The sequence below is a fragment of the Solanum tuberosum genome, unplaced genomic scaffold, assembly GCF_000226075.1.
Source record: "Solanum tuberosum cultivar DM 1-3 516 R44 unplaced genomic scaffold, SolTub_3.0 scf00346, whole genome shotgun sequence".
Classification (NCBI taxonomy): Eukaryota; Viridiplantae; Streptophyta; class Magnoliopsida; order Solanales; family Solanaceae; genus Solanum; species Solanum tuberosum.
The window spans coordinates 214,571-225,230 of record NW_006239265.1 but is presented as its reverse complement, the minus strand read 5'-3'; the positions used below and the strand labels follow the sequence as shown (position 1 = coordinate 225,230).

Here is a 10,660-nt window from a genome sequence, read left to right as displayed (position 1 = left end):
ATGTGAAAAGGTTTCATCTAAAAAGTATGAGACTTTTCTATCCATGGTGGCTAAATGGTTTATGGAGACTTGAGTTGATATGAACTCGCATCCCCATATTTGTGCTCAATACTACTCCCAAAATATACTTAGCTCGTGTATTTGAAAAAAACAAACTATTTCTTTGGGTTGAGATAATTACTCAAAACTTAGCTTAAAAGCTCTCTTGAAATCGATGTACACTTTTCTTGCTCAAATGTAATAACATTTATAAACTCTTTGGGAATACTTAGTTCCCTTATAACTTTTTGAGAAATGAACTCAACTCTTTACTCTTTGCTTAACTTGAAAGTTAAGTCTTAAAACAAAGTTAAAACATTCATTAAAGACTTTTGAAAAACTTTATAAACTTTGCTTTGACTTGCATCTAAACTTCTAGACTTGACTCTTAGCTTCTCTTGACTTTGATCCTAACTTTCCTTGAATTGAATTATGGATTCAAGGTTCATGATCTCATGTTTATGGATGATTTCATGATGCTTAGATGTACCTTAGAGTGTTGGAATCAACTAGAAAACATAGGTGCATTGCTAAGGAACTAGGACGAAAATATGGAGGAAGAATGGGAAGAACTGGCGTCCCTGGCGCTCTGAGAGGCGCGGGGGGCCAGCCCTTGAGATTCAGAGACCAAGTTGGGGCGCTCTGGCTGGCACGGCGCCCCAGAACTCAACATTCAGAGACCCATTTTTGGGGATCTGAGAGGCGCGACGCGCTAGGACCCTCCCCAGGTGTTCCCCGACTTTTCTTTTCCATTTTTCATCTCTAAACCCTCTAAACTTCCATGGTTCCTTCCCCAAAAACTTAGAATCATTTATACCCTCAATATATGATAGATTCAACCAAAATTACACCCGTAAATGTCAATCAAACATCAAGCAAACCTCAACAACACAACCCACAAGAATTCAAACAAATTTCATCAAGAACTGAAAGGATTTACTTTCAAATCAATATAACCTTGCTGAATTGAATCATGATTGGCGCGTGGGTGAACTAACCAAACGCTATGTGATCTCACATACCTTCTAGGGATCACCCCCGATGAAATCCACAAGCTATCCTTGACGAAGTCGACGAATCTTGAACGTTTTTCTCCTAATGCCTCTTCTCTAAGCCCTAGCGTAAAGTTCACTTTTCTAAACTGACTAAAATCTTACTTTACCCAAATTAAACTCCTAAAAACGAATTAGAATAACTAGGTAAGGAAAAGACTAAATTACCCTTCTAAAATCCGGATTAGACTTTCCTTAATTCAACAGCCCAACTTCGAAAGGGCATAGCTTACTCATACAAACTCGGAATCGCGCAAACTTGGCGGCGTTAGAAAGATCATTCCAAGAGAATTCCAATCATATCTGGAAGTACACCTAACTCATCATGAGATAGGATTTATTGCCGTTTGAAGTTGACCAAACCTCAACTTTTCCTAACTTAAACAAATTTCTAGATTTCAATTCTTTCCAAAAATCACTATTTCCAATTCTTAGCTTCTTCCTACCTATTTCAAATTGCGAGATGTTACATATCATTCATTTTAGAGCACAAGTGTTAAAAGTCTTCTTTTCTTTCTTTAACTCTGTGTTGAATCAAACTACCTCACATAAAGTGCAGATAGAGTTTAAAATAGAAAAGTAAAAATACACTGATAAAATAGTACTCCATCCGTTCCTATTTATATGTCATCATTTTTTATTTCACGTGCATTAAAAAAAATTAAGTAAGTTTACTATTTAAGTCCATTTGCTTTATAAAAAGAAGATATACCCTTATTTAATATTTTTTATGTCAACTTTTCAATCAATGAATATGAATTAATTTATTTTGATTAATTAATTTGACTAATGAACATGAATTATTCACTTAGTTTTTTTATGTTGGTCAAATGTATATTTTCAAAGTTAATAACTGAGGAGTAAAATATGAAGAATATTATAATTTATGCATTGATTTTATAAAATAACAAATATTACGGATCGACTATTTATGATAAGAATGACATATAAAGAGTAACGGAAAAAATATACGGGAAGAAAGGTTTGACCCAACACAAACATCGAGAGAAGGTGAATCCTATTCAACCAACAACCACGCAATTAGGTCGGAAGTATGTCCATCTCATCTTCTGATGATGAATACTTCTAGTACTTGAATCTTGAATTTTGAAGACCCCAAAAAAAAATATCTTGAAGACCAAGTAAATAAGAGAAAATGACATAAATAGTCATTTAACTATTGGAGTAGGTTTAAAATGGTCCCTTAACTATACACTTAACGGATTTAGTTCTTTAACTATTTAAAAACTTATTAGATTTGATTCCTTAACTATACACTAACCGGTTTTAGTCCTTTAAGTATTCAAAACTTATCAGGTTTGATATTTATCCATTTTTTAATACAAATAGCTTAGGTTTATATTAATGGAAATCTTCGTGAAATAAAATCTTTAACCTATTTTTTATGTTGTTTCTCTATCCCAGCCTTTTTTTTCTTCAAACTACTCTTATGAAAAGAACAATAACATCAACGATTCAAAATAAAATTAATGAGGAAAGAAGATATAAGTCCTAATTTTATTCAATGGAAGATAAAATTAAGCATATAATTGTTGTTAATGACTTAAATTTGCACTTGAATATGCTAATCAGTGCGGATTTTATTTAATTTACTAAAATTTCTTTACGTAAAATAAAATGAATAAAAAAATAAAATTGATCTATTTTTTTAAAAAAAATTGCAAATCTACCTTTTGATAAATTTAAATTTCTGAAAAATTAAACAAATTTCGTTCAACGAAGTCGTTGGAGTACAAACTTTGGATTTAACGGGTAATAATTTTTTTTCTTTTTATAATAAAGTTTAGCATATTCAAGTCCTTAGTAGCAATAATATGCTTCATTTTATCCTCAGTTTAATAAACTTATGACTTATATTTTCTTTCCTCGTGAATTTTATTTTAATTCGTTGAGGTTAAGGTTCTTTGCATAAGGTTAATTTGAAGAAAAAATAGCGGAGAGAGAGAAACAACAGAAAAAATTGCTAAAGAATTTAATTTCTCGAGGCATGGATTCCCTTAATATAAACCTAAACTATTTGTATTAAAAATGAACAAAGACCAAACCTGATAAGTTTTTGAATACTTAAAGGATTAAATTCGGTAAGTTTATAGTTAAGAGACTAAAGCCATTAAGCGTATAGTTAAGGGACCAAAGCTGATAAGTTTTTGAATAGTTAAAGAACTAAATCCGTTAAGTGTATAGTTAAGGGACTATTTTAGACCAACTCCTATAGTTAAGGGACTATTTATGTCATTTTCTCAAGTAAATAACATAAGTTTCCCTAGAGCAAATTGTAATTTATGCATTATTTATAAAATAACAACTTCTAGTACTTGAATCTTGAATTTTGCATAGTGAAGGATTCATTTTTAAGGTGACACTTCAAATAAAAAGAGAATTCATTTTCAAGGGTTTGGTAATAAATAATTACTTCAATAGAAGAATGAGAACAATGAGGGGTAAAATAACTCTCAAAAAACAAATCAACAAAATAGTCTTGATTTATTATTGTATTTTATAGGAATATACTTTTGTTTGTGAACTTGAAATTTCAAACTTACGTATGTATCACTATATCATACGAAATGGAGGAATTTCATCCATCCGATCTCAATGATAAGAAAATAGGCTAACGAAATCTATAATTTGTAATGGATCTTATTAGCTCGAATAGCAAAAATTCAAATATAAAAATCATAATATTTTATGGACCCACTTTGGCAAAATAACGACTAGAAACGAAAGAGGAAATGGAGCAAAACTCTGTATGATGACTTGAGGGTGAGTTAAATAGGGTGCAGAAATAGTAGGAGGTAGAGTCTGATAAATATTTGTTGGAGGTTAAAAACTAAATTTTTGACAAATTTAAAGAACAAAATTGCTAAATACTTTTTTATGAAACTATTTTAATTATATCCTCAAATATTGTGTTAAAAAAAAAACTTAAGCATGATGCCTCGACAGACATGTCCTCGACCTAATGACTTCGAGCACAACTAAGACTCGGTGGTTCACAAAATCTATCCTCAAACATACGAGATCATTTTTGTCATTTTCTTGTATATATAGCGGGATTTCAAATTTAACTAATCATTCATTCCCTCTCTTTTTTTAGTAAATTCCACTTCACTCCCCTAAACTTGTAGGTTTGACAAACGTTATCCCTCACCTTTGAAATGAGACAACGAACCCCTCTAATTTTGGATGAAGTCATAACGGTATCCAAAACTTTGATTGACACATATATTTTTTGCTGCAATAAAGATGCTTAGGTTATTTATTTATTTTTTCTATTTTATTACTGATTTCATATATAAATATATGCAGGGTTTGAATCAAACATAATTGATGCTTGAACATCCACAAATGGATAAGCGTGATATGTTTAAACATATGTTTTCGTGAAATAAGATCTTGAGAATTATTATACGCGATAAATTTTATTATGATAAATAACATTATAATAAAATATCGATCAACAAGAATTTTACGATACTTTGGTCAACTAATTGTTGCAAATGAAAGAGATTAAGTAGAGTTAATTATTGTTATACAAGGCATAAGTATGCATTTTAAAAAGATTATTAGGGCACACGTTATGATTTATTACGAACGGAAGAAAAAAAGAAAAGAAAATGGTAACTCTTTCCATAGAACTTTTATCAACTAGAAATTCATATGAAATTATTCAAAATTGAGAGCTAGCAAAATATAACGACTTGCCGCATTGTAACAAACATTGATAAAATGAAATACTATTGTAATAATATCATATATGGTGCATAATATAGATGTTTAACAAAACTCTTAAAAGAGGATTTCTTAATTAACTAATTAAATAAGAGGAGGCCAATGGGGACAATTATCTAAACAAACATTTCGTTGCTCAAAACAAATTGAAGTTGTCAGACAACACCATCCTGGTTGTGTTGGATCCCTAAACACTTGCCAGGACTAAGATCATTGATATTAAATTTTTCAATTACTTCTTCACCTGCATTTAAATATAAAAAAATATAATCAAAAACACAAAAATAATGTAAAAAAAAAAAGTAAACATACAAATATAAAGATTTATAAATAAAATAGATGTATTTGTAAAAAGTAGAAGGGAATTATGAAGTAAAATGAAGAATAAATATTTAGAATTATATACTAGGAAAAATCTTTTTGGCTAGAAAATTTGGCCAGAATGATATTTTATATATGTTATTTTATCTTTTTAATCATTTTTACCCTTTTGACTTTAATACATTTTAACTAAAAAATGAAAAAAAAATCTGTTTATTTTAAAATAAAATAAATATTACAGTTTTTTTAATTTTCTAGCCAAATTTTCTAACCATTTAGCACTTCCCTTTTTATATTTGATAAACCTTTCAAAAATCAAAAACTGACTTAAAAGTAGGTTTGACCAACTTTTAATCCAATCCAAACACCTTTTAAATCTTTTCTCAAACTCTTTACAATTCTCTATTTATTTTAATGGAAAATTATGCATAATAGTAAACATTTAGCCTATTTAGGTACTATAGCTATCGTTTAAGAAAATTGTAATTCGTGGCTACAGTTTCTCCAATTCTTTTCCTCTGATTTGTATAAATCCAGAATTTGTATAATTCGATTCGTGATTGTATAAATTTAGAATTTTGTATATGCTTACCCTAGCTATTTGTATACGATTTATGAAAAAATCATAATAAATTACCTTGTTTGTATATTGGCAAGCGAAATATACAAATAGAGTTCTGAAAAATTCTTAAATGTATAACTACAAAAATTGTATATATACTTACCCTATTTGTTTCATCCCAAGTGAAATATACAAACGGACATAAATATACAAACGGCAACCTCCATAGCAAACAAAATTATAGTTATGAAACGCAATTAGCAAAACTATAATTGTAGCTTATAGAGCCTTATTTTGTCTATTATGTTTGTTATTTCTAAAATTTTGAAATTGTGTAGGTCTATATATAGTATAATAGTACTAAACAATTTTTTATACTAATGAATTCAAAGTTCCAACTATCAAAATCCTTTGCTTCCATTAATTTTTATTTTTATTTTTACTTTTTTAGTTAAAATTATTTACCTTTTTATTCTTTCAGTAGCAAATGTATCTCATTTATCTTCTTTTTTTAATCTAGAATTTTGACAAGAAATAAATACTTATTGCGTTCACTTTTACTTGTCAAGTTTTGTTTTAAAGTCAAACTATAAAAATTTTGACCAATTTTAACCACTAGTACTTGAATCTTGAAGACCCCAAAAAAATAAAAATAAGAACTTGAAAACCAAGTAATAGTTTCCTTAGAGCAAATTTTGAGTTTTTCAATTCTTTCAACCGGGGGAAGCTTAGATAAGGAGTTAAACTAAACAAATATGTACTTTTTTTAATTTTTCACTCATGGTTTAGTATCTATATTAAAATTTGACTAAAATCTAATTTGCATATTCTAGAATTCATTTTTAAGGTGACGCTCCAAATAAAAAGAAAATTAATTTTCAACAACTCGGTAATAAATAATTACTTCAATAGAAAAATGATAATAAGGAAGTGTAAAATAACTCTCAAAGAAAAATCTCGATAAAATAGTCTTGATTTATTATTTTATTTTATAGGAATATATTTTTTTGTTTTTGAATTTGAAATGTTTAACTTATGTATGTATCACTTTATGTTATACGAAATAGATGAATCTCATCCATCAAATCTCAATGATAAGAAATAGGCAAAAGAAATCTATAATTAGTAATGGAGGTCATTTAACTCGAATAGCATAGTTCCAAATATAAGAATCATAATATTTTATGGACCCACTTTGGCAAATAACGACTAGAAACGAAAGAGGAAAATGGAACAAAACTTTGTATGATGATGTTGAGGGTGACATAGCCTTCACAACTAGATATCTATAGAGAGAGGCATCTTGCTTTAAGCCATGGATCCTCCGTCACACACATCGAAATTTATTACTAATGGAAGTGAAACCAATCCCCTTTCTCTATGTAAAGGGACAACTCCTCTTTTCGTTTTAAATAATGGTCCATATACCAATATAATTGTAGACAATTTATTTTATATACTTAACCTAAAATTGAAGGCTTGGTTCCTTTTTACGATTATTTTAGTAGGAGGAGAGGATTAGAAATAAAAAAAGTTCCTTTTCATCAGAAGTTTCGAGTTCAAATAAAAAAACAATCTTTTTAAAATATAAAAAGTGCTTCCTTCTTGAGCGGGTCTTGATATGAATTCGAATTAATTGAGATCGTAGTAGAGGTAATAATGACCTCAATTGATTTTTTTTTATTTTTTTATTTTTTGTTATTTAAAACTAGAGAGGTGGCGAGGATGCATGGGCCATGCTCCATACACAACAATCCCTGCGGCAGCGCCTAACCTTCTCCACGCACAACAATGCACCGCACATCACCTTACAATACATAAACGTGTCTTTTAACTTGACTTCAACCGATATTTATATCCGTATACAAGTAAATATTTAACTTGAATAAAGTTAAATTAATAGACACATGCATTCTATGTAACAATTCACATCTTGTGTGATGTATTTATGTCACGTTAGACATGTGTCTTTTTGTTCAATTTTACACAAATTTAAATATTTATTTGTATAGATCCAAAGTTAGAGATATAAATGTTGATTGATTATACCTATATCGTATCTACTTACTTAGAATTCTAATTTTTTTTAATGTACTATTATAAGGATGTGTGTCCATTGTTATAAAACAATAGTACATGTAACTAATACTAGTACGGTAGTATATGGATGATACAAAAATACCATAAATATTGGAAGGAAAAGATGAAAAGCGTTTTACCTTGAAAAAAAAGTGAAAGTTAAAAAAGACAAGTGTAATATTAGGATTAGAAAAAGGAGGAGATTGATGAGAAACACGAGAGTCCCTCTTGCCGTGTTGAAAGAAAAGCCAAAAGAAACAAAGCCCACGCGAAAGAACAAGAGAAGAGCAAGGAAACAAGGAACCACAATAAGAGGGGCTCTCCCTCTCCCATTTGGACTCATTCGTTTTGATCGCATCTCCTTTTCTCTCCCATAAAAAGCATTTAGGTGAAGCAAAGGTAACTACTACTAAAACATAAAAAGTTTCTTAGTGTGGTGTAGCATGGTCATGTTGGTGTTCTTCATAATGGGTTAAGGTTGGCTTCTTCTTCTCCAACATAAAAGAAGAAAGAAAAAGATTCATTCTTCTCTCTCGAGAATCAAATAAAGTTTCTTTCTTGTCTTTGAATACTTGTCTTCACTTGTTGATATTTCCATAGTTTGGGGCATCTTCTTCTCATTCATGCTGTTTATGTGTTTGCCTTAATTAGGCCTTCCCTTTCTCAACACTCTCTTTTACCAATCAAAATCCCTTCTATATATATATATATACATATCTTTCTGTTTTGATCATTCTTCAATGGCTGTTCAAGCTCAATACCCATCTAACGCTCACCTCTTTAACAGGTACACATCTCCCTTCCCTCTCAAATTTATCTTTTTCTTTTTCTCATTACTAGTAACTTAATGAAGGTTTTTCATTGATTGCAGAGCTGTGCAAGAACGAAAGAACCCACTTGGCAACGATGATTATTCGTTGCAACCTCAACCTGGTGGAGGATCAATTCTTGATCACACACAAATGCTATTCAATCCAGGAGGTAAAACCAGAGGATGTATTATTAATTTTGACCGATCCGAACTATTCTTATTCTTATACTGCGATTGAATAATTGAATGGTTAGGAACAGAGGAGTAACCTTATTACTGTGTTTTTGGCTATGGCAGCTGGCTCTTATCATGCGTGTAAGAGAAGAAGAGAAGTTAGCACCACCACTGCAATGAATCCGTCAATGCAATCTCAGCCGCAGCTGATTGACCTCACTCAGCTTCATACAAATCCGCAGCAACCAAATGTTGTCTCCACCGGCCTCCGTTTAGCTTCCGGAGAACAGTTACAACAACAGCATCAGCAACACCAATTACATCAACAGTATCAGAAGCAGCAACAACAAAACCAACACTCTCTTTCTCCTCAATCTTCTCAATCATCAGCTTTCTATTCCATATTCACAGAAGACATATCTACTATAATCAAACAACACCGCGATGAAATAGAACAATTCCTCCATGTTCAGGTATAAATGGTACCACGAATTTTAGGGCTTTTTTTTTTATTTGTTATGCTGTATTGCAATGAATAATACTTCTGTTTGGTATTAACAGAGAGAACAATTAAGACGGACATTAGAGGATAAAAGGCGAACACACTATCGTGCTCTGATTGGAACCGCCAAGGAATCAATGGCACGGCAGCTGAAGGAAAAGGAAGCCGAGGTTGGAAAAGCGGTTAGGCACAACGCCGAGTTAGAGGCGCGTGCAGCGCAGCTGAGTGCAGAGGCGCAAGCCTGGCAGGCAAGGGCTAGGGCAGAGGAATTCACCGCAGCAACGCTACAGGCACAGCTGCAGCAGGCGATGATGAACGGCGGAGGGTGCAATGCGAACCTCCCGGACGGAGACATCGCCGGCGCCGGCGAAGCTGAGGATGCTGAATCGGCCTACATCGATCCGGATCGAGTCGTGGAGTCAACCGGGCCGAGTTGCAAGGCTTGCCGGAAGCGAGCTGCATCGGTGGTGCTTTTGCCGTGCCGGCATTTGTGTGTGTGTACAGATTGTGACGCTGTGGTACAAGCATGTCCACTCTGTCTCTCCATTAGAAGCTCAAGTGTTGAAGTCTTCCTGTGTTAGAAAAGCCCAATCTTTGGCCCATTTATTTGCAGCCCAGGCCCAAATATCATGAACTAAGAAAAAGATTTATTAACTATTGTATTCATGGTACTTTTAAGTAAAAAAAAAAAATGAATATAAAAGAAAAGATAAAAAAATAAATTATATATCTCTTTATTCAAAAGCTTCTTCTTTTTCTTTTGGCTCCATAGTCAAAACACAAATCTTTATTATTTTTTGGGGAGAGGTGAATGTGATGTACATTTCAAAATGGAGAGGCATTTTCCTTGTCTGTTCCTTCTTTTTTGTCCATTTATATGATTTGAATTCATTTTTAGACTGTTATGAAAAATTAGTAAACATAGAGTACTTTTGTGGGACAAAAAAAGTGGAAGAAATGGTTTTCCATATCTTTACAAACTTTTTTTTTTAGTTTTATGACCTTTTTACCTGAGATAATCATTATTTTTATATATAAGATATCCAAAAAATTACTTTTTTCTAATCAAATTGTATAAGAGGAAATGCAAGATCATCTTTATTTTTACACATTAAAAATCTGAAAAAATTAATTTTTTTAATTCAAATTGTAAGAAGACATGCCAAAGATCTCATTTCTTCTGTTTTAATTCAATATGAACAATCATATGATTTTCCTGATATATAGAAAAAATATACATGCATATATCGGAAAAATGGATTATTCACATCCTCTATTCTGTCCTCCTACAAATTGCAATACAACAGGATCAAATATCTTGCATGTGAATGTATTCAGGATTTCGGAAGGATGGGTGCACTAGTACG

The 10,660-nt window shown here is 31.4% G+C and overlaps 1 protein-coding gene across 1 annotated transcript; it reads left to right on the top strand.

Moving 5' to 3' along the window:
• Positions 1 to 7,980: 7,980 nt before the first annotated feature.
• On the top strand, positions 7,981 to 10,037 carry LOC102602558 (BOI-related E3 ubiquitin-protein ligase 1-like). Its single transcript, XM_006361106.2, has 4 exons — positions 7,981 to 8,593; positions 8,678 to 8,787; positions 8,915 to 9,264; positions 9,353 to 10,037. The coding sequence occupies exons 1-4, from the start codon at positions 8,547 to 8,549 to the stop codon at positions 9,872 to 9,874; spliced, it is 1,029 nt and encodes a 342-aa protein (XP_006361168.1). The 5' UTR covers positions 7,981 to 8,546; the 3' UTR covers positions 9,875 to 10,037.
• Positions 10,038 to 10,660: the final 623 nt, after the last annotated feature.